This window comes from Copadichromis virginalis, linkage group LG7, assembly GCF_057382275.1.
Source record: "Copadichromis virginalis isolate Kocher_CV1m ecotype Utaka linkage group LG7, C_Virginalis_male_GT1.1, whole genome shotgun sequence".
NCBI classification, from domain to species: Eukaryota; Metazoa; Chordata; class Actinopteri; order Cichliformes; family Cichlidae; genus Copadichromis; species Copadichromis virginalis.
In genome coordinates, this window is record NC_140624.1 from 60,481,753 (window position 1) to 60,506,085 (window position 24,333).

Genomic DNA, 24,333 nt, shown 5'->3' on the forward strand with positions numbered 1-24,333 from the left:
TCAAGTTATTTAGAGTTCCTTTGAAATCTTTTTTTAACTCTAAACTATTATTTTACAGATTCAGTGTGACATCAGTGTAAAATATCCGCCAGCATAGGAAGCTTTTATTTGTCCTGCATGTACATAATTGTTGCACAATGACTCCTGAAAAAAAAGAATAATAATATATATGTCTATGAATCTTAGCTTTGTCTAAAGATTAGCATTATGTGTTCCTTACAGTTTAAAATTCTGCAGTTAACATAAAGGAAATTAAATTATATTGACCACAATTATCCAGATTATTTCTTAAAACACTTGATTGCAGGACAGACTTTATTTTGAAAGAGGAGTCGCGAACTCTTCTTTCAGTCATGAACGCGCCGTGGCTCCTGCTCCTCTGCGCTCTCTTGAGGATGGGAAGGCACTTTCTGACGGGGGCAACTATTTTGGCACTACACCTGGCTGTAATGCAACTTCAGCGAGTCAAGAGTCCACAGCAGCAGATGCTGTCGAACAACAGATGAGATAAAGGCTTGACTTTTGTACTGGAACCAAACAAGTGACCCACACAGGTGGACTTTTGTGACCTTAAATGCTGTAATTTTAAGGTGAACCATTCAGACGGCTGTTTACACAACAGCACTTCAAAAAATATTCATGATCATTGCTCATAACTTATCAAAAACAAAGTTTCTGAGGGAATAATCCAATAATCTCACACAACAAAATGTCTCATATTTATTGGGTCTTTATGCATGAAAATAATAAAATGATAATGATGATGTAACAGGAGGACACAGATGAAAACAAGAAAACTAAAACCATCATAAAAATTTCTTACTACATTTTTAATTACTGTGATTATTATATTTCCATAATTGCCACCAAGTTTCAGACGTAAGGTAACTAAACACATGACCTCAGTTTAGTAATAATCAGGTCAGGGTTAAAACCCACATTGTTGAGTCAGCAGCGTTTAGTTTTGAGCTGTTGTACCTGCTTGAGATAAGAGACGGTACTGGTATTTGTTTTAAGCTTGATGTTTGATCTGGCTCAAAAGTCACCTATGTGAGACTCTAGCACTGTAAATGGCTTCAAACTCCTGAACGCCTGTATTCAGTGTCAGTTCTGACATCAACCTCTGTGGGTGTGTCCGATTTGCCCTCCAGGATGTCCTGGATTTGGTTGAGCACCTTTTCGTGAAACACCATATCCAGATGGAACAGCCCTCTGAACTCTGTGATATGGACGGGCTTCTCCTGCTTCCCCACCCAGCGTTTGCATAAACTCATGCTGAACGTGTCCACCGTGCCGTCTCCATCGGCATAAACAAAGTCCACTGGGTCCCCGTTGGGAAAGACCTCGTCGTAGATGTTTGTTACGGCAGTTGGAAGGCCCATGCCATACATACACCATACCTCGACGCCAGGAGGGTGGAGATCACTAGTGAGGTTCTTGGTGTCCTCCAACATATACCTGGAGCCAACAAGAGGGCATGATCATTGTTTGCTATTAGAAAAAATACACCAAAAAGAGAAGTATTTGATCTATATGCTAAAAAGGTATAGTTCAAGAAAAAGCAAGATGCTACCATTTAGATAGAAATAGAAGTAGAAGACAAAGAGCCCAGAAATTTCACACTTTCTGCTCTCAAAGGAGAGGTAAAGCAGTAAATACAGATGACCACTGGTACTATACAATTTCTGGTCTGCTTTTTTAACTTTTGGCAATCAAGACTTTCTAAAACCAACCAAACTGTTTCTTACCAGCCTTCCTCATTATCAATGTCTTTGAAAAACCGTTGGTAGTCCTTTGTAGTGTAGTTAAAGTTCGGCGTGGAGATGAATACGTGGTCACTTGGCCAGATGCCCTCTACAGGAAGCATCCACGCATTGGTGGTTACCATCCTCTGCTCCTCCCGAATCTTTAGGTTCGAAATCATCGAGAGGCCATCATTTACTCCTGTAAAGAGTTTCAGGTTCACACCGCTTTCTAGCCCCTCCATCTGTATTCTGTTCTGTGCGTTCTTATCATTACCTGAAGCCAGGACCCTGAGTACTTTTACTGCACCCCCCCATGGCGCTCCTAGAGAAATGAAGCCTCTGATGTATTTGTCCTTCCAGGCTTGAGGCTGCTGGTTGAGGAAGTAGAGGACATAGTGGCATCCCATGCTGTGTCCCACCAGGTAGACAGGCTCCTGATACTGGTTGTACATCTCCTCAACCAGGTTTTGCAGCTTTGCTAAGTACTCTGCATTCTCATCTGTGGGGGGACGAAGGGAAATAAAAATGTTACAGGCTCACAGCAAGAACCTTAAGAGGTGCACATCAAACGTCATTATGTAGTGTAATTAAAATTTGGTTGCATCTGGTCAAAATAACTTGAGAACCTGCTGCCACAATCAGGACATGCAACACCAAATGTACTCACAGTCAGTGTGTGAATAAAAACTAGTGAGTTTGTTTTAGAGTTTTGGTGTCCTAAAAGAAAATCCACTCCTCTCTCTAGGGTTAGCTCTAAGAACCAGCTGGTAAATAAAAATCACGTGGTCCTTAGCAGGTATTAAAATGAGGTAACTGCAACCTCAGATGAAAAGCAACCTGTGATATGCTACACTGTGTCAATATATATTTTTAAAAAGCTAAACCAACATGCAGAAGCAGTGTGTGAAAAACAAAATACACTCCTTTTACTTCCAGTGGAATTAATAGGATAAGTAGCAGCCAGGCGCTGCTAATCAGAGCATTTGATTATTGAGATTTTGGCAGTTTGATGGTCTGCAGCATTCAGATATGTGTTAACACAATGACAAATGGCCTGTATTTATATAGCGCTTTACTAGTCCCCAAGGACCCCAAAGCGCTTTACATATCCAGTCATCCACCCATTCACACACTGGTGATGGCAAGCTACATTGTAGCCACAGCCACCCTGGGGCGCACTGACAGAGGCGAGGCTGCCGGACACTGGCGCCACCGGGCCCTCTGACCACCACCAGTAGGCAACGTGTGAAGTGTCTTGCCCAAGGACGCAACGACTGAGACTGCCCAAGCTGGGGCTCGAACCGGCAACCTTCCGATTACAAGGCGAACTGCCAACTCTTAAGCCACGATCGCCCATAAGGAGGAAATATATCAGCAATAATCAATAAGGCCATTCCCATACAGTCTGAAGTCCATCATTGTACAGTGAGAAGACGAAAACATTCATGATATCTACATACCAGCAAATTTACCCCAGGAGCTACATCTCAGACTCTACAGGTCTCAGTCAGCATGTTAAAAAAAGGCTGTTCAAGTTTGGCTTGATTGCCAACAGAAAGCCTCTTCTTAGGTTTGCAAAGTTGCACCTGAGCAAAGACCTCAGGAACAATGTCCTTTAGAAAAATAAGACCAAAGTGGACATATGGACCATAATGCACAGCATCACATGTAGCATAAACCAAATACAACATATCAGCACAAATCCCTCATATTAAATGTTTTCAACTGAATCCAGTGGTAGTGGAGAGGTGATGATTTGGACTTGTTTTGCAGCCATAGCACCTGGGTACCTTTCAGTAGTTGGGTCAACCATGAACTCTATATATAGAAGTATTCTAGAGTCAAATGTGAAACCATTTGTCTGACTTCAACCTGATTAAAATGTGGCAGGACATCAAAAACAATTGCCCAAAAACTTCAAGAAGAGTTGTTATAATGTGAAGAATGCGCCAAACTTCCTCTACAGCAATGTAAGAATCTAACAAAGTCACACAGAAAACAAATACTTGAAGTTATATTTGCTACACGCTACCAAATTATGGGGTGTACAATACTGTAGCATCAGCATATATTAGTATTCTCGACCGACAACTTTATCGCTTGGTTCAATCCTGCTTCTCCCACCGACATAACAAACTCACCTTTCCAGCACTAAATTCAGCAACTTGCAGAAGAACATAGTGAAGTATATAGTTGTTAAAGTGGCTAGTGAAGACTTTTCTTCTCAGAAGTTGGGAGACATTAAAAGTCAAAGTAATTACCACAATTATCTGTACTATACTAGGAAGCACATCTGAAAATTGCTCCTATTGTATTAAAAAAAGTAACATGACTTTAATACATGATTAAATAAAAGCATAAGTTAATGTTCTTTAGTAATGTAGATTTTTATCATTGACCCCCCCTGCGTGGCATAATTAGTAAAAAAAAAGAAAAAACAGCAGAAGCTGAGCTGCTCAGGAAACTTCTTTTGTATACTCGTAAGCAAACACATGCAAAGCACCGTGCTTTCTCTCTTAACATAAAAATAATACAGACTTACTAGGAGCTACTCTCCAATCATACGGTGCTCCGCGGACGGTCTCGTTTCGGATGTAGCCCACGTTGACCAGATGTTCCACCATGGTGTAAAAGTAACCTTCAGAGAACAGTAGCAGACTCGGTCAGTTTAAGAGTCCAAATCTAGTATGGAAATAAAGCACTGGGCTACATGTTCCTTTATATTTTTGCCTTCATGACCATTAAACATTTCTCTGTTACTCAGTGTAGAAATACATTAAAAGATGTCAGAAACTAGTCCCCCAAATTTACCAGTTTACCAACACAGATGTATTTTTCTCACCAGCCAGTCTGTTATAGTCAAGATATTCAATGGAATAGGTCTGCCCAAATCCAGGCACTCGCACCTGCACCCCGGGTGAGTTGGATGACCGCCGAGTTGTCCTGTTGTAAGCGAGTCTGCAGGACGCACAAATGTGGAAACACATGGCTAAGTTTTCAAATTCTGCAAAACATGTATTCAGTGATGAAAAACCTGACTAAAGATAAACAAAACTGACAAGCGTAAGCATAACATAAAAGTCTGTTCCTCAGCTGTCACCTACAGTAAGGCAAAGTTGTAGATCAAAGGTGTTGTTAAACTGCTTAAACGTGGATGTGAGAGCAGACAGCAGGTCTCACCTGATGTTATCGATCCAGCAGTCCACACCTATGGGTATGAACATGTTGAGGTCGATCCACAGTGGGAACCATTTCTCAGTTTTCTTGTAGCACAGCCAGTGGACCAGCGACGGCTTGTCTATTTTGGCTTCCAGACGGTTCCCCAGGTTCCCCGGTACTGAGCAGGAGGGCACATGCAAACACAACAGTGTGTCAAATGTTAATTGTACTGCAGGAAAAAGTGGGACCAATACACAGCACTGCAAACTGCTGCCGAAGTTCAGCAAACTTCCAATTCAATTCAATTCAATTCAATTTTATTTATATAGTGCCAAATCACAACAACAGCCGTCTCAAGGCACTTTGTGAGATAAGGTAGACCCTACAATAATACATACAGAGAAAAATCCAACAATCAAATGGCCCCCTATGAGCAAGCACTTTGGCGACAGTGGGAAGGAAAAACTCCCTTTTAACAGGAAGAAACCTCTGGCAGAACCAGGCTCAGGGAGGGGCGGAGCCATCTGCTGTGACCGGTTGGGGTGAGGGAAGGAAAACAGGATTAAGACATGCTGTGGAAGAGAGACAGAGATTAATAACAGGTATGATTCAATGCAGAGAGGTCTATTAACAACCATGCAACAAAGAACTGATGAACTGATGGACTTCCCAGACAGCTGTCATAAATCAATGATCCTAATCATATTTTTTTTTTACAGATTGCGTGTCATCAGAAGGAATCAGAAGCTCTCTGACTTCTTCAGTTTCATATTGTATGAAATATGAAACATGAAACTGAGGAATCATTTAATTGAACTGAAAGAAATCAAAGAGATTATTCATTAATTAAAGCTGTGATAAGAGTTTGCAAAGTGACTTTTTGCATGATGAAGAGTCACCAGCTCAGAGAGCTGGGAACCACTGCTATAGATCACTGGTCATAGGAAATAAAAATAAAAACTATACTTTTCGGAAAAGATCATCAGAATTTTTTGACATTTGGAAGATGCTTCTGGAGCTATTAAAGACTGGGGAGGTTGAGATTAAAGACTGGGAACGTTGAGATTAAAGACTGGGAACATTGAGGAACTGGAGAGAGACTGAATTAAAATCTGCAACTAAATTTGGGAATGTATACAGTATACACTATCCTGTACTTTTTTTTGTATTTTATTTTTCAATTTTGTTAAATTTCATATATATAGAATTCAGTCAGAATTCAAAACAACAGGTCAAAATAAAATTAAAATTAAAACTAATTAGAAAATACAAAGCTATAATAACCCCTACCTACACTCTGTCTTATTGTGTTTTTCTGTTTCTCCTTGATATCCTGTCAATATTCTGTCTCCTGTTTTGCAATTAAAAAATGTGCACAGCTGCTTTGCTCTGGAGGATCCTGAGACCAGATGTTGATAAGCTAATTTCCTGCCACATTAAAGAGTTATATAATTTAAGTTGGAAATAAAAACCACACTACAATTTAGAAAACAAAACAAAAACAAACAGTGGAATCCAATTTATCTAATGTTGTTATATTAATGATCTCATTTTCACTTTAAGAAGGAAACGTCTGCGGTTGGGAAGGTCTGAGATTTATTCTTTGGTTGCTCTCAGACCTTTAAACATCACCAGGGCTGCAGCTGAAAATGATAAAAACTAAAACTATCTTTTGCTTATCTAAATATGAGTAATAACAATTATAATACATCTGTTCTTTTATGACTTAATGAAAGAGCACTTATAGCACAAACACACACTTTAGGTGTTTTCAGTGCTGTAATTTACTGTCTGATTCCTTTCATGTTGCAGTCGCTCACATCACTGCTTTTATGTGGTTAACCTCTTATAATAACATAGTTTTACCTGAATCAGTTGCTCTGCTCCCAGATATCGCCCCTTTCATGCGAACACACTCGTGCTTCGATAGATAAATCCTGGGTTAACTTATCAAGCTCATAATCACCTTTGATCGACGGCTTAGCCTGATTGCTAATGCTGAAACCAGAGAAAGAAAGGTGACCTGGTAATGTTGAACTTGCTTCAAAGTACAGGGCCCATGCCAGGATGCTCCCTCCACCATGCCTTAGAGTTGTGATGATGTGTTGCCTTTATTCCTTCAGACTTAGCATCTTTGCACACAAGACGACTGCTAAATAGGTGATGTGAAACATCGAGGTGGCATTTTGCAAACTTTAAAATTTCAGCAACGCTTTTTTTTGTTTGTTTGTTTTTGTTTTTCATTTTGAGTGGTTGCTTCCTTTCTTTGTCCTTCCATAACCACCATTCTTTTTCAGTGTTAAAGATATATTTCAGGAAGTTGCAGAGATTTCTGCAGGTGTTTCATGTTGACTCTTTGGTACTTCTACTCTCGCTGAACACTTTTAAGGTCTTGTCAAAGCTGTCGGTTGACACCTACCAGTCTTTCTTGAAACGAGCCGACAGTAATCTGCCTTTTTTTATAGGTAAGGACATTTCTACACCCATCTCTTCCACTTATTTCACTTACTTTTTTCACAAAATCATATTGAAGTCATGGGTAAAACTGTTAGTGCTGTTTAGTCACATTGTTTTTTGAGTTTAAATAAATGTCAGTCGATTGGTTCACTTAAAGCAATCAATGTAGAACTCAAAGCATTTTCTTTATCTCCTTTTAGTCAAAATCTCCTCATTTTGTTTGCCTGTCCTTTACTTGGAGCTCCTGTGCAGTAGACTGCACAAATCCCTGACTGGACGATGACTTTTTGACTGCTAACTGTGAATCACAAGCAGCAGAAAGAGGGAAATGGTACAGTGTAAGCCTAAAAGGGATAACATCATCTAATTTCTAATAGCACAAAACCTACCAAAACACTTTATCCCGGGGTGGGTGATTTACGATGATTACCTTGATGTGGTCACATGTTTTCTTTTAGCCTTAATTTACCCAGAATTCAGCAAATAAGGTGTATTTGACATAGCAGACAGTTTTGTGAAATGCAAATATCTGGATCTGTTTCTGAATTTGCGAAACTGACCCCTGACCCACAGGAGAAGCTGCATGATTTACCGTTACCCAGCTACACTATTTGCACCGCGTACACAGCAGTTCTTCTGCGATCTGGTCAGTCCAGTGTTTAAACATCATCATATCAAAGACAATAAAAATACCACTTCTTCAAATTCTGAGGCGAAAATGTCTCTCTCTGGATGTTTGAGATTTCATAAAAAGGCAAGCTGAACTTTAAAAGAAATTTCTTGAGATAGAGAGGACGATTTATTTTAAATTATATGTAGGAAAAGAACAGGTTTAATAGTCTTTCAGTTTGAGCGTGGAGGTTTATCCAAAGCACAGTCACTAAATTGTGTCCCTAAAGCTTTCCTGATGAGAAAACACTGATATTGCCTGCAGGGTCAAATGTACAGAGTGCTGTGTGTGACCTAAAAACACCCCCACCCCCCGACTGTACTGGACCTTCGTGCTACATGTTTCCGCATAGATGTCCAGCTAAATCAACAATAAATCTCGGGTATATATCACAGCAGTATATTTTAATCTTCCATACATATTAACAAACAGACAGACCCTGTACTTACCGATAATAAGTGGAGGAGTGCTGTTGCTGGGTACTTTAGGTTTGGCTGGGGGAGGAAAGACAACGTTGACGATCCAGAAACCTGAGGAGTGATGAAGCCCCAGCAGAAATGCAAGCAGCAGCACTAAGCTCAAGTGTCCTGCGGATCCCATCTTTTCCTTCGGGCAGCTGTGGCGCTCTGGACGGAGCTCAGTCTGTGCGCTGCAGCTGGAGGCGGAGGCAGAGGCGGGCCAGCCGGGAAGAAAACACGCGAGGTCACACCAGAGGAAACCCTGTGTTTACCATCTCTGAAGTAAAAGTGCATCCACACGTCCTGGGCTGCTGAGTGCTGCGGGAACCACGTTTAATTCTCTCAAGGTCTGCGCCAAGAGTGTCTGGTCAGAGTGGCATGCAGGAGCAAATAAAACGTGTACGGTACGGGTACACCGCCCTATCGATCCCTCCTACGTGTGTTTATTTACGCCTCAGAAGGCAAATGATTGACAAAGACTATTTTTTAATGAAAATGTTCTGATTTTTTTTTTCAAGCAAGCAAAGCCAAATGTGATGTGTGCAACGTGAAGCTGAAGTGAACGTATCCCACTTCTCTTCACAGACCAGCTTTGAATGTATGCACAGAGAGATTTCCAAAAAGACTTTAATATAAAAATGATCATCTGCCCCCAAAAGGTTATTCCTGATGTTTTACATTTTTTAAATGTTCAATATCCTTATTTATTTTGGGTAATTATCTTATAGTCTACAGGATTTAAGAAGGAGTTATTTTTAAAATAATGAAATGACTTATTCTCAATTTCTGCTACCCTCTTGGCCAGATTTCTCTTTAAAAAAACAACAACACACTTTTACTGTCAACGAGCCGTTTAACCTGGATAAATACATCATAAGTCGTTCTGAGCCAGAAAGAACGTTTTAGTCTTAAGGTAGATCCCCAATCAGTTTTTTTTTTGGCAAAGTGACTTTTATATAACCCCAATGTATCTAGGTGTAAAGTCCCAATGACGCGAAAAATGTCATTTTTGACAGAATTTGTAACAAATATGACATCACAGTCCACAGGACTGTCATTTCAGTCATTTCAGAGTGTTTTATATTGTAAAGTAAAGACCCTACAATACTAGAAAAAACCCTCTGACAATCAAACAACCCCCTATGAATAAGTATTTGGCAACAGTAGAGAGGAAAAAACTCCCTTTGAATAGGAAAAAACCACTGGCACAACTAGTCTCAGCAAGGGGCAGCCACCTGCAGTGAGTGGTTGGGGGGTGAGGGGAAAGAGAAGAGAATTGCTGTTAAGTATAAATACTAATGAAATGACAAGAAATTAGATTTAGACAATGCTATTCAAGGAGCTTTATCTTATATATATCTTATACAATAGGGGTGGGCAACTCCAAGGCCTCAAGGGCCGGTGTCCTGCAGGTTTTAGATATCACCCTGGGTCAACACACCTGAATTAATGAGTAGTTCATTACCAGGCCTCTGGAGAACTTCAAGACATGTTGAGGGGGTAATTTAGCCATTTGAATCAACTGTGTTGGATCAAGGACACATCTAAAACCTGCAGGACACCAGCCGTTGAAGCCTGGAATTGCGAATCCCTATTATAAAAGCCTTATCTTTTATATCGTAAATACTAGTGGCATTTGGAAGAGGGCGCTAAAATGACAAACTACTACTTTTTCTCACAAAAGAAAAAGTGTGTGACCCGGAAGTGGGTGGGTCTTGGGTTGTGTAGAAGAAGAAGCTAACAGCTAGCCTCCGGGAGCTGCAGGTTCTGTCTTTAGCCATCAACATGGTCCAACTTGTGGGTTCCCTCCGAAAAGAGCTGGCTGATTCCATCTCCACCTGCAAGGTCCTGGTAGTGGGAGCAGGAGGGATCGGCTGCGAGCTGCTGAAGAACCTTGTACTCACCGGCTTCAAAAACATCGAAGTGGTCCGTCCCGTTCACGCTGTTTGTTTGTGTGGCTGTGTCTTTGGTAGCTAACCGGCTAGCATGCTAACTGGTTCTTTGTGCTGCAATGAGTGTGTCAAGAGGAGACGTGTGGGCTCAGGCTAATTGCTGAGACGTGGCATTCAAAGATGAGCTGTATTACTATCTCGCTGGTGGTTTGTTAACACCGCGTGAACAGCGTCAAATGGACCGGCAAGGATATCTATCTGTGAGGGTGGAAAAAAGTCGAACAAGATCGTAGCGATGTAGCCGGGATATTTGGCGCCATTATCACTGCTAAGTTAGCCAGTCAACTTCTTTGTAAGGACACCGCGGGCTGTGTGCCACCATGGAGGTGCTTAGACATCTCCGTGCTTAGCCATGGACGGTGTATTATAGGGAAAAAACATCCTCACTGTATCTATCAACGCAAAACGCTCAGTTTCTTTATTCATAGAATGTATGTGCGTGCTGGTTGGGGGCTGAGCGTGAGGAGTTCACGGGTGCTCAGAAAGTGCTGTTAAATTGTGTATTAAATTCTCCCTTACGTACTGTGTGGTTTAGAGCCAAGGACCCCCCCCCCCCCCCCCCCTTGTGTCTGTACCATTTCATTTTTTTAACTGCAGAATGCATAAATGGCCAATCTGACATTAATAAATAGAGGCTTTAAATTTCACAACACTGGTAGGAGGAAAAAACACCAAGCACACTGTATTGTCATCACACTGTTGTACCTAAGATATAACACAACCACCACATTGATTTAAGAAATGTGTTACTGAAAATGGAAATGGCAAGAGCACTTTGGAACTGTTGAGATTTATTATGTATAACAATTAGAGCTTACTTCTATATCAACTACCAGTTATTATATTATTAAGTTGTTATTAATTAACACTTCGGGCACTTAACCATACGTTCTTTGGGCATCATAATCTATACACTTAAAACTCTTTACCAACCTCAAATCAATGGTCAGTTTAGAATAATAAATTAACATAATGTGCATATCTTTTCACTGTGAAGCCAGAGTGAACAGCAAGAGCATGCAAACTTAACACACAGTCACCTCAGCCAGAAGCCTGCATGCTGTGAGGGGACATTTCTAACTACTGCATTACTGTGCCTATTACAGCTCTTATATGTGTCAGGGCACCCTCTGACCTCTGTTTCTTTTGTCACTGTCCATAGAGTAGTGGTTTACACATTTGCCTGACAAGCAATAGATCTGATCAAATGATGTGCATTGACCCACTGTGGCAACCCTTTGTGAATAAGAGAGTACCCAAAAGTAGGTTTTGGTGTTTTGAGGGTCCTACATGACCTCGGCAAGTGCCATTCTCTTCAGGAAGCTGGGTAAATGTAGTGGGAACGCAGACATTTCCTTTTCACAGTGACAAGGTCTGCGTTGAACTTTGTCACCATTGAGGGTCTGTGAGGCTTCTGGTTTTCAAACTAGAGAGTGATGTCTCAAGTTTGCTCCTATTCCTTATTCTGTTCTTGTTAGAAGCAGTTTGCACTGGTTACGCTATTGTATTTCTTTATTTAATTATTATATTTTTGGTAACATTATAATTGATACAACCAAATAAGAACCTGCAGATTGATTTCAGATTTGCTTACCCCTCTCTTGAGTGTAGTGTCCTGTATTTGGGGGACATTTGAGAATGACATTGACATGATAAGCTAGAAAAGTCAGGAGTGTCTAGTTTGTCTCAGTAAACTCTTGATGACATTGTTTGAGCCTGTGCTCGCCTTCTCTCTTATCCTGCTGGTATCAGTCTCCCAGAGTCAAACATGAGACTGCGTGCATTTAATGTCTGCAGCCAAAATAACCGGCGCTGCAGTATTTTATTTATGAAAGTAGAATCCATCCTGTCTGTCCTCGCTCTTTACATAAACAGTTTCATTTTTTTTGTCATCTGGCATCCACCACAGACTTCATTAGTTAAGGCTACTACAGCCTCTCCCTCTTAAAAAGGGTCAACGACAGGTCGTAAAGTCTTCTGGTTATCTTTTACTTTACTGTCATCATCTCAGTGGTACCTGCAAACACCCTGTGTGAGGTTTTTTTGCTGCTTGTGCCTGTAATCCTGTAGCAGTTAACCAGCTACTGTTTAAATAATTTAATTAACCTCTTGGCTAGAATTGAGATAACATTGTGAAACTTTTATTTGTCACCGACTGAATTAGCAGCAGTGCTATACACACAGAACACTCTGTCTCACCCTCTCCCTATCATCCCCTTCTCTCACACCAACCTTGTGCAAAACCTTCTCTGCAGTCTTCCTCTCACCTGCCTGGCAGCTCAATATTCAGCATCCTTTGTCCAATATATCCATATCTATCTATTCCTGCATATGTCCAAACTATCTCAGTCTTGCCTCTCTAACTTTGTATCCAAACGCAGCACATAGAAAACACATTAATGCAAATCTAGAACAATTAAAATGCAGTAAAATAGTTATATGAAAAGAAAGACGTTCAGCAGAGAATTACTTGTTTCTCTTGGTGTTTAAAATGCTCGTGCAGTCCTCTGATTGTCGCACTGACTTACCCCTGTTTGTTGTGACCTAGCAGGCGTTTCTGTTCAAACAAATAGAAAAGTGTTTGATTGTTGGATTGGACTCGACTGACTTTACAACCCTGTTGATTTTGGCAGATTGACTTGGACACAATTGATGTCAGCAACCTGAACCGTCAGTTCCTCTTTCAGAAGAAGCATGTAGGCAAGTCTAAAGCACAGGTATGTAACTCACCTCTGGTCCTGCAGGCTGCAGAGTTCTGTCTGAGCTGCTATTTTAAACGTCCTCTGTGCACTTTATACATCCGTCCCTTACTCTTGTTGTCTTGTAGGTGGCCAAAGAGAGCGCCTTGCAGTTCTGCCCCAGTGCCAACATCACTGCATACCACGACAGCATCATGAAGCACGTTTCTTTCTCTTTTTTTTTCACAGTTTGGTCAGTCTGAGGTTAGCTCCTTCAAGAATGTACTGATGTGGGACTGACCGTGGTTTGTTTTTTCCTTAACAGCCCTGAATACAACGTGGAGTTCTTCAGAAAATTCATGCTTGTGATGAACGCCCTGGATAACAGAGGTACCCTCGTCTTACAGCATTACCGAAATATCTTCTTTTACTGCTAACGCTTTCAAATGAGGTAAATAAAACCACGTGTTGCCTCCCCAGCTGCCCGTAACCATGTCAACAGGATGTGTTTGGCAGCTGATATCCCTCTGATAGAGAGTGGCACTGCTGGATACCTGGGACAGGTCACGGTCATCAAGAAGGTAGCACTGATATTTTTTCACACAGAGAACCAACAATTTGGCTGCATGTCTTTAAGCTCTTTTTACATTGTGTGTAAGGTAGCCAAGAACCCAAAGGGAAATGGGGGTCAGACTAAAATTCATCAAGGGCCTTGATTTTGATCTGTGCTGCAGATTTTTGAGCAAGGGCGGTGAACATGTCTCTTCTCTGCTGCTTCTTACCCAGGGAATGACAGAGTGCTACGAGTGCCAGCCGAAACCAGCACAGAAGACCTTCCCAGGATGCACCATAAGAAACACACCATCTGAGCCCATTCACTGCATCGTCTGGGCCAAATATCTCTTCAAGTAAGCCGTGTTCTTTTTACGCATGCATTCTTGGGCTTCAAGTTACATTTGATTGCAGTCTGCGTATTAGTTTAGCAAATATTAGTGGCTTTTGCCAGGCTTGATCTTGCAGGAAGAGGACAGGTTAGGTGAAAAACACATCATGAAATGTGATCCCACTGTGCCTCACTACCTCTAAATCCGGTTGTTCAGTGATGACGCGACGAATCCTACTTCCGGGTCTAAAGTAGTCTGCGTTTAATATGGCTTTTGTGTTGTTAACATGTTTAATGTTATGTATTTTCTTCTATTTTATCTCAAAAAGCTCCTAAAACAGTCAGTGATCCCTGTTGACCTCCCTCGGCTTTTATTACCGCTAATCATTTATTTAAGCTCAGTTTTTAAAACCTTAGGATGTAACTACAGCCCAGCCCATGCAGCAGCATGAATGACTAACCTCGTATTGTGGATGGATTATCTCAGTTGTTCTCCTGGCTGAAGTTTGGTCCTTTTACAGCATCCTGCCATGCAATTACATTTGTTCCTGACCACCGAGAACACTCACGTTAACTTTTATGCTAACATAGCTGTGTCGCTAGCGGTCACGTAGCACATCATTATATACCAGCTAGCCAAACTTCAGTAACCCTACAAACGTCACTGCTGTTTAGTTTTCTGTCTTCATTTATGCTGGAAGTGATAACAGAGCTGTACGTTTTAATTTGTTTCCAAAACCCCGCAGTCAGGACATGCTATATTGTATTTAGATAGAAGCTAGCGAGCTAACTCCCTGCTAACTTCTAACTCCGTTAAATGTCATAAATTCCGTTTTCATGGATGCCTGGATGTTAAAGATGAAAGACTTTAGACAGTTTTTCAACTCTCAGTAATGCCACAGTGATCGTTTGATATATGGAGCTGCAGCGGAGTTTAGACCCAGACACGGCTAGTGACGTCAGACTGAACAATCGGATATTTTCTGCATGATCTGATCACTTTCTGCGTGCAGTTTTTGACACACGCGGTTTTATCTTCTTTTTTCCAGTTAAGACTGGACGTAGAGTAGAGTGTGATCTTGATTAAACTGTTCCTGCACGTGTATGAAAATTACTACATTCAGTTTCATTTATATAGCACCAAATCACAACAACAGTTGCCCATAAGGTGCTTTATACTGTAAGATAAAGAGCCTACAATAATACAGAGAAAACCCAATAATCAGACGACCCACTATAAGCAAGCAGCTGGCAACAGTGTGAAGGAAAAACTAAATTTTAACAGGAAGTATCCTCCAGTGGAATCAGGCTCAAGGAGGGGCAGCCTTCTGCTGTGACCATCTGGGAGTAAGGGGATGGAGACAGAAAGCTGGAGGCTCTGCCTCCCACACAAATATCTGAGGGACCAAAAGTAAATCAGCAGTCTGAGAACAAAGTGCACTGTTGGAGTGACTCAGTGCTATGAGGTCTTACGATTAGATGGGACCTCGTCAGTTGTTAATCACTAATCTAGATATGACCATTTCTAAACCATCAGATGATCTTTCAGAATCATCAGCGGATAATAGGCTGTGTGATGATGTCATCTTCTGTTGTTTGTATGTTGCCACTACAGTCAACTGTTTGGAGAAGAAGATGCAGATCAAGAGGTGTCGCCGGACACAGCGGACCCAGAGGCTGCATGTAAGTGAGAGAGAGAGTGGCATTAATGTGGATTCACAATTTTGTATTCCCTGTTTTGGTTTTTGCGGGGATCCTTTTTGATTGTTTGGTCACACAGCAGGATGAATATTAACGTAGGTTAAAATTAATTGCTGTGTAAAAGCTGTGAATTCGGTTAAAAGGGAATCCCGAAGAGACGGCGGCTCGTGCCACCGCTTCAGATAAGGATGGGGACATCAAGCGTGTTTCCACCAAGGAATGGGCTCGATCCACCGGATATGATTCTGTCAAACTCTTCAATAAGGTAATAAATAAGCAAGCGAGTATAAATGGGATGGGCACGAGATGTTGAGTAGACTGGTGGTTGCCCTTGCTATTCGACGTATTTGAACGTTAGATTAATGAGGAAAGGAATTAATGGTTTCATATTACACCCGAAGTACACAGTTTGCTTGGCAAATATTTGTTTGTTTTCTTTTAGACTAGTTAAATTTCAAGTTTTTTTCCCCTCTCCTTTAAAAACTAGCAGATTATTCGTCAAGAACACAACCGTTGAAGAAGCGATCATTCTGTCCTTATGTGGGCTGCAGAAAATGTTGAGAATCCTAGAGTTTAGTCATTTAGCATAGCATCACCACGGACGTAGAGTAGTTGTTTATGATTGCTCCTTTTTTTTCCAGCTGTTCAAAGATGACATCATGTACCTTCTGACCATGGACAAGTTATGGAAGAAGAGGAAAGCTCCTACACCTTTAGACTGGCACCAGCTAGAGAACAGTGGTATGTCCTTTATGCACGCGGAGCTTAAGCCCATTCAGGCTTTCAGCATCACCTGGCGTTACCTGTGCTCGCGCATGTGTGTTTAGGGGCCATATTTCAACTTGTTTGAGTCAGGAAGACCGAGAAAAGAACTCGAAATATTTTAAATTGTGAGTTTATTACTTGTGTATAAGTTTTACTTCTGAACATGTCCAGCTTCTTTTTGTTGGGAAGATACTGAGCTGCACATTAGCTGTAAGTTTAAACGAAGCAAATATTTTTTGTGTCCTCACAAACATAACAAAAGCACATGACACATGTAATAAAGAACAGCTGTTTGCACAGCGTGCAGCCTGTGGAGGAATTTACTTATGTTTACAGTTCGCTTACACAAGGAACATAACTGCGAGATGTCAGATTTATATTAATTATAAAAAGGGTCACTGCTTTAAAGGCTTCATTAACCACAATATTGTGTGCCTTTCTCTTGGCTTTAGAGTGTCCTAAGGAGGGGACTCCAGCTTCAGGTCTGAAGGACCAGCAGGTTCTGGATGTTTGGGGTTACTGCCAGCTGTTCCAGCACAGCGTGGAGACGCTCCGCTCACAGCTGCAGGAAAAGGGCGAGGGTGCTGAGCTGGTCTGGGATAAGGTAAAGACAAGACGTTCTTGTGAATTAGTTTTTCACTTGATTTTTCCATATAAAAATGGTGGATGCTTGTATGAAACATGCCCACAGCTTTGAAAATGAGGTCAGACTGCTCTGGATACTCAGTCTTTGTTTTTTCTACTCTGTATCATGTCAATGAGAGTGGCTATCCGTAATCCCAGGAAAATAGTTCTGGCAGTACACACAAAAGCCCAACAAACCTACTGTTCAAATCTATTTTTGTGTAGTGTGAGCCAGTCAGAAGTAAGTTGGCTTGAAGGAAGAGGAGCTAAAATTGTTTTAGTCAATGAAGTAGATGATTATTCATGCAAAGCTACTCTACAGTCCAAAAATATGGTGTTGGAAATGAGCTTAACGGGACCTATGAGCATAATTGAGTGTAATATTTTTTAAAATGCTCAAACATACAATGTAGCCAGTGCTTTAAATAAATGACACAGTATGACTGTATTGCAGAAACAATAAAGATGTATTAAGACAATGAATGAAAATTGGTGGACATAAAACAGCCCATGCACTCAGTGGAGTATGCGTTGTGAGTGTAGTGCTGCACTCTGCTGGCTGCCAGAATAAGTACACATTATAATAGTCAACCCTGGTCGCTGAGCTTCACTTGTTGGGCAGGTTTCATTTGGTATGTTAGTATAGTAATTGTACTTTGTACATTCATCTGAATGGCTTTGCAAACTGACAGCCAGCAGATACAATGTTACTCCAGTAGAAAGTTGCTCCAGATGTAATGAAATGCTGCACACAGATGATGAATACCTGCCTCCAATGCTGGGTCATATCATACCGTTCACGGTAATACCGGTATAATGTTGTTTGTTTTCATACGCACATGCCAGAAAAAGCACAGCGGCGAAGGAGAATGAGAAGGGTGAAAGTGGATTGTTGAATGAAACGGATGAACCAGAATTGTTTTGTAAAAATGCTGCAACTTCAGTGGTGTGGAACTGGTTTAGCTTTCGTCCGTCAGATACACAACAAAGCACTATTTTTGGTAGCACATGCTAGCGGACCGTCGTTATTACCGTGGTTTATGGAAAATACGGCACACTTAAAATCAATCCTTTGATTTTTCTGAAAATCGACAGTGCCCCTTATAATCCCGTGTGCCTTATGTATGAATTCTGGTTGTGTTTACTGACCTCGAAATGAGTTTATGTGGTACACGGCGCTCGAAAATCTGTCAAATGTTTTAGTACGACTTTGCTGAGCTACGAACCCGCACCGCTTGATGGATTGTCGGAGCACTACGACTATCGTAGGTAGGAGCCTCGCGGAGTGATACGTAATGAGCTTCAACATAATATTACCGTATTGTGTGTATATAACCTTTTTTGTTATTTGTTATCTGCTTTGTGGCAGTTTTGTGATATTATACATGGTTATGCTGAGGATATGTCGGCCAATTTCCACTGGAAATGCCTTTTTGGTTAAACTGTCTGCAAGAAATTTGGATTTGCACTGTTAAATTTTTATATAACTTTAATGCACATAAAAAACAGCTGCTTGTTTAAGTGAAAATACATTGATTTTTTTTTTTGCACTAATAACGTTGTGGAGTTGTAAAGTATTTTGTGTAGTGTCAATTATATCGTCAGTTATATCGTTATCGCAAATTTTCAAATGTATATCGTGATAAATATTTTTGGTCCTATCACCCTGCTCTACCTGTCTCCCTCTCCTCTTCCTGTCAGGATGACCCTCCAGCCATGGACTTTGTTACTGCAGCAGCCAACCTGCGTATGCACATCTTCAGTATGAACATGAAAAGTCGCTTTGATGTCAAGTGTAAGTCACGCACAAAGGCTACAAAACAGTCATGTCAGAGTTTTTATTCACAAATCAGTACCAAAAATCTAAATGCGTTTTGCACCTGTGCATGTGCAATGACAATAAAGTTGAATTCTATTCAATTCTATTCTATTCTATTCTAAATGTGTTTGTTAATTTCTCTTCAGCAATGGCAGGTAACATCATCCCAGCTATTGCCACAACCAATGCTGTCATCGCTGGACTCATCGTGCTGGAGGGGCTCAAGATTTTATCTGGGGAACTGGAATCCTGTCGCACGGTCAGTTTGCTGTTATCTGTTTTAGCAGTGGATCATATATGACTCTTGACACTTGTGTACCTACTGCCTTTGGCTTCAGATGCCAAATTTAATGCACACTGTTAGATGAAAATGCCTTAGCATTTTGTCCAACCCACAGGTGGTAATAGACCAGTATGTTCACCCTCCTAAAAGGTGTGATTTGCTAAAGCAACCTAGAATGGGGGAGTATATTTAAGTGTAATGTTGAAAAATATTGTCAAATATTTGTTCTGACTTTATGCCTGCATATTTTTGTTATTGTCCTGTGCAACTTTCATACACAAGCGACAAAGAGCAGCCTAGTTTTTTATGTTAAGAGCCACTACACCAGAGTTTGTCATAACTAGAATACGGCTCCTATAATAAGCCTCTTTTTATGTCCATCTTATTTTTTCTTGCATCAGATCTTCCTGAACAAGTGCCCCAATCTCAGGAAGAAGCTGCTGGTCCCCTGCGTGCTAGACCCGCCCAGCGCTAACTGCTACGTCTGCGCCAGCAAACCTGAAGTCACGGTCAAACTCAACGTGCACAAAACCATGGTGCTCACTCTGCAAGACAAGGTAATGTTACAGCACGTCCAGTATCGAAGACGATGTCATTAATTGGTAAAATTCCTGAGCATCGCTTATCCTGTCAGACACCTTTCCTTTGCCTTGTTCAGACTGCACCAGTTTCCAGTATCGACTGTGTCAGTTTATGCTTTTGTAGAATCGTAAAATCTTGCCGTGACAGATTACACCTTGTCCCACTGATGAATCTTTCCCGGTGCTTAAAGTTTTTGGTCCCAGAAATCTGGTTAGAGTCAGTTCAATTACATCTAGCAGGTTAAGTGCATTTGTAGGTAATGGGGAAAAGCCTCTAACTAAAGAGCTCCAGTACCTTAATTCACTGCCTCCATTGTAATTCACTGGCCCATAGAAATATGACATATGGAATGTGACATGTCTTTGTGATATCTTAAAACGATCAACTGTTGAGCAAGACTCACATTTTTCTTCCTGAACTGAAGCTCATAAATGTGCTAGTGAGAGTGTATTACTGCTCAGTAAACACTGCTTTTAATAATCAGTTAATCAAGTGCATATGATTATCAGCGCCTGGCTGCTACTATACTGTAATTCCTATGAAAGCAGTAAGGATGTATTTAGTTTTACATGGGATTGTAAAGCGTCACAAAAATGTCATTTTTTTCATGACAGGATGTTGTTTTACTTACTTTTTACTTTGTGTTCCTTGTCTTTCTGTGCAGATTGTGAAGGAGAGGTTTGGTATGGTGGCTCCAGACGTTCAGATAGAAGATGGAAAGGGAACCATCCTCATTTCCTCAGAGGAAGGAGAGACGGAGGGTAAGGAAGAAGGGGGCGGGGGGGATGTAAGACTTTAAGCTTTGACCGGGGGCTTTTAGAGGATAGAGGAAAAGGCAAGGCAGAGAAGAAAAGATGAAAATGATGGTTGTAATCACATCTCAAAGGAGATCTAGAGAGAGATGGTAAAAAGGAAAGACTGGATGGACAGACCAAAAGAAGAGGGACAGGCAAGAGTAAGATCATTTACCCACAAGACAGGAGTGCAAAATAAAACGTACCAGACAATGATGCTAAAGATAATATCTGCCTATAGAGATATAGATGGGAGTTGTTTTTCATTTAGTGCAAGTGGAAAGTGTCCATATGGACAGAAGAGGGTGCTCTAATAGCATTTGTCAGGATGTCTGTAGGTAAAAGTCATTCCAGGGCAAAAACAGAAACGCCTCAGTTAGTCGGCTGGATCTCAGTTTTAATTTGTAACAGCTTTAATGATAAAACTGATACAGTGTTTGAAAGGAGTATAATAACTTTTTTATAGTAGGAATTAATTTAACTACTAACAGTTAGTTAGTAGTTGGTAGTTAAATTATGAAATTGTGTTATTTACGGTCTTTATAGGTTCAAGAATGCATTCTCCTTACATTTATACTTATTCTTTCTCTTCACAGGCAACAACAACAAATTTCTTTCTGATTTTGGGATCCGTAACGGCAGCCGGCTCCAAGCTGACGACTTCCTCCAAGACTACACACTCCTCATTAATGTCCTGCACGTGTATGTACCTGTGTGCATGAACGCATGAATGAAATTCACAGTTTACAGTCAGCCTCTCTAAGGGACCAAAGCTGAAAAGTGTGTGCATCTCTCCTTATTGGCAGTGAGGACCTAGAGCGGGATGTGGAATTCGAGGTAGTAGGTGAGGCCCCAGATAAGGCTCCACCCCCTCAGACTAACCAAGAGGAGGTTAACAGCATCACCAACGGCAACAAGGACTCCGCCCAGCCGTCAACATCCTCTAAAGGTCAGCATCGTAGTGGTCACGATGCTAATGCCATGACTGGAGGCGTTAACATACAGTCTTGTAAAAATGATAATAAAGTGACGCCCTCTGGAACTGCTGTGGACGTTTTCAGTACGTTTATCCTCCTACAGAAAAGCCTACAGATACAGATTTCAGAAATATGTTAGTCCAAATCAAGACAAATATTAATAGTGTGACATTTGGAGAAGCCAAAAGTTCTTTGAAGGAAAATCGGAATCTGACGGTGGGAAATTTGACCAGTTTATTCAAAATTGCCTCAGTTTGGGGATCCTTCGGGGTTTTCCATTGCGCTGTCATTATCTGTATGCTTTTCAACATTTTGATGAGATTCTCAGCTTCAACTTATTCATTGCATAAGCTTTGGTTTCCTCTTTTTGAGTTGGTCCTTGGTGGTCCACTGACTTCTGGGTGTTTGTCTCGCAGCAAGGCTGCTAAGCAACCCCAAACAGTAACATTTCCACCACCATGACTCACAGTTGGCATGAGGGTGTTTTCCTGAAAACACACATTCAGCATGCCCATCACTGTGATGGCCAAACAACTCTTGAGTTTCTTCGTCTAGAGCACATCTTTGCCTACATGTACACTATTTTTGTGCTCTAAAAGCTCACCTCACATTCATGTTACATTTCTGCTGTCCTTTTGTAATTATATATACACTTTGACACAAGCAGTTAGAAGAGACTTAGTTCTGTGTCAGAAGTTGAGCTCTCAAGCCGATAGGTGTGCTCAACAGATCAGTCCTGAATAAGCTGGCAGTTGTGGAGGTTTGGCAAAAAGACCAACCAAGGGTCAGTGTCACTACTGTACTGTAAATCTGTGATGGATTAGTTTTACTTTAAAATAATCACGCACACAAACACACATTCTAAAAATGACTATATAAGCTTATTTTAACAAGAAAGAAAGAAATGATAGTATAAATAAAAATGAGCACTTAAGTGTCCCTCTTATCAGCTCCATCGAATGGAAAGTTTTTTTTGTTTGTTTGTTTCAATAGTTTTTTGGGGCGTTCCAGGCTTTGTTGAGACAGGCCAGTGGAGAGAGCGCTGGGGCAATCCCAGCCTCTGCATTAGTCTTATTGAAAATGGGTTTTCTCCTTAACACAGCGAGCTAAGCCAGTGCAGCAAAAACTAGGCCCTATTGGAGCACTATCCACTTGCAGCATTGCATAATGTGAGAGCTGTGTCCTGCTCCAGACTTTAGGGTAACCGCTGCAGTAATTAGTGAATATAAGTGGACATATTTTAGCTGAACAACCAAAATAAATGGCTTGGTTTTCTTTTTTACTTTTTTCTACTATTTATCTTGTTTTTGAGCACTACGGTCTAAAAGGGCAATCGTTGTTTGTTCTCTGTTGTGCAAATAAACCTGTATCGTTTCTTCTTCTTCGATCTCAGCTCCGTCAGAGGATGACGACATCATGATAGTCGACTCTGATGAGGAGGATGGGGCGGCTTCCAGCTCAGCAGCAGCAGCAGCGACGGGTGGCACAAAGAGGAAGCACTCAGACGCCGAAACTGGCGAGACCTCCACCAAGCGCCCACGGACAGACCAATCGGCAGGCGACAACAATGACGACGATGACATAATCGCTCTGGACTAACTCCCCTCCCTTTCTCCTGAGGGACTGCAAACTCTTTGACTGCTCGTAATTTTGACTCGAGACAGACAGTAGGTTTAAATAAAACACCTCCTTCATGAAGAACCGTTTACAACCCGGGCTTCTCTTTCAACAGTTTCCCCCCCCAAATGTGTTTGTGCTTTGGTACTCCCTCCACTCTCTGACATGATGCTGTAAATAGATCCTACAATATATCCTACGGGGGGGGGGGAGAAAAAGTTTTGACGAAAAAAAATACATAGACTTCCTGTTATGTCACTTCTACTTCTCTTGTTGGTTAAATAAACAAAAAGTGCATTTTTTTTGTATTTTTTTATAAACGTACTGTATTTCTCATGCTACACAAGTCAGGGTGTTTTTGTGCTTTGATGTCAAGTTTCAAAGGAATAAGATTTAAAAAACCAAAACATTTTCTTGGGTTGTAATATTGATCTCAGTTTTTGTGAAGATGGGGACAGAGGGGTTAGGGGAGCAGGTTGTGCTGAATCAGTCTGGGTGGGTGTGGACCGGGGCTGGCCTGTAGGTGCTGTTGACGTCTGTCAGCAGGTCAGTAAAGCACAGAGGCACTGATGGCAAGTTTGTGCCAAGGGGTGTTTGTTAGCTACCTCTTTTCTAGAACTGACATGTTTAGGCTCCAAGAAGGTAAACATGCCCTCCATCACTTCATCGCAGTGAGGTGTCCAGCTCTTAGAGAACAAGTTACTCGAACAGCCACGGAGACGAGACAACACACCTCCCTGGGGAAATGGCAATGACTGAACTGTACACTTTTTAAAGGCAGTAGTAATTCAATGTTAAACATGTTACAGTTTTATTTTTCTTGGCTCTGTTTGAGTCTAGAAACGGTTAAAAAACAGAGCAGCAGTTTGTCCTGTTTGATGCTGCAGAGGTTAAACTAGGTTGTCTGGCAGCAGTGTCCTGCACTTAAATAACGTGAGAGCCACGGGCACTTCATGACCTGCTGTCTTCTCCCGTCTAACCCTTGTGTTGATGTCCATAATTTCATGTTTTATTGTGATCTGACTTATTGAAAAGCTATGAGAGCCCTTTGGACCAATTTGATGAAGATAATAAACTCAAAAATTGCAGATGCTTCCTGTTTTGTCAGGTCTTTGTGTCCATGTGAATCTGTTGCCTTCTGGTAATGGAAACCCTGATTGGGGAAAGTA

General features: G+C 41.2%; 2 protein-coding genes across 2 annotated transcripts; one reads left to right on the forward strand and one right to left on the reverse strand.

Moving 5' to 3' along the window:
• Positions 1–707: 707 nt before the first annotated feature.
• On the reverse strand, positions 708–8,950 carry lcat (lecithin-cholesterol acyltransferase). Its single transcript, XM_085464562.1, has 7 exons — positions 8,481–8,950; positions 4,926–5,082; positions 4,588–4,703; positions 4,288–4,383; positions 2,020–2,244; positions 1,749–1,944; positions 708–1,458 (listed from the first exon to the last, which is right to left on the reverse strand). The coding sequence occupies exons 1-7, from the start codon at positions 8,629–8,631 to the stop codon at positions 1,077–1,079; spliced, it is 1,323 nt and encodes a 440-aa protein (XP_085320688.1). The 5' UTR covers positions 8,632–8,950; the 3' UTR covers positions 708–1,076.
• A 1,225-nt stretch (positions 8,951–10,175) lies between these two features.
• On the forward strand, positions 10,176–24,257 carry uba2 (ubiquitin-like modifier activating enzyme 2). The gene is made up of 17 exons (XM_085464561.1): positions 10,176–10,415; positions 13,075–13,158; positions 13,269–13,339; positions 13,445–13,509; positions 13,600–13,700; positions 13,906–14,027; positions 15,618–15,685; positions 15,847–15,968; positions 16,345–16,444; positions 16,921–17,072; positions 18,794–18,887; positions 19,058–19,170; positions 19,596–19,751; positions 20,441–20,537; positions 21,167–21,272; positions 21,377–21,519; positions 22,941–24,257. The coding sequence occupies exons 1-17, from the start codon at positions 10,275–10,277 to the stop codon at positions 23,144–23,146; spliced, it is 1,941 nt and encodes a 646-aa protein (XP_085320687.1). The 5' UTR covers positions 10,176–10,274; the 3' UTR covers positions 23,147–24,257.
• Positions 24,258–24,333: the final 76 nt, after the last annotated feature.

Excerpts from the sequence above, each read along its gene's own strand:
- lcat (XM_085464562.1), bottom strand. The coding sequence starts at position 8,631 with ATGGGATCCGCAGGACACTTGAGCTTAGTGCTGCTGCTTGCATTTCTG. Across the intron at positions 4,384-4,587 it reads TGACTATAACAGACTGGCTG|GTTACTTTTACACCATGGTG; the intron begins GTGAGAAAAATA and ends TGTTCTCTGAAG. Across the intron at positions 1,945-2,019 it reads ACTCAGGGTCCTGGCTTCAG|GAGTAAATGATGGCCTCTCG; the intron begins GTAATGATAAGA and ends AACTCTTTACAG.
- uba2 (XM_085464561.1), top strand. The coding sequence starts at position 10,275 with ATGGTCCAACTTGTGGGTTCCCTCCGAAAAGAGCTGGCTGATTCCATC. Across the intron at positions 13,701-13,905 it reads AGGTCACGGTCATCAAGAAG|GGAATGACAGAGTGCTACGA; the intron begins GTAGCACTGATA and ends CTTCTTACCCAG. Across the intron at positions 17,073-18,793 it reads CTGAGCTGGTCTGGGATAAG|GATGACCCTCCAGCCATGGA; the intron begins GTAAAGACAAGA and ends TCTTCCTGTCAG.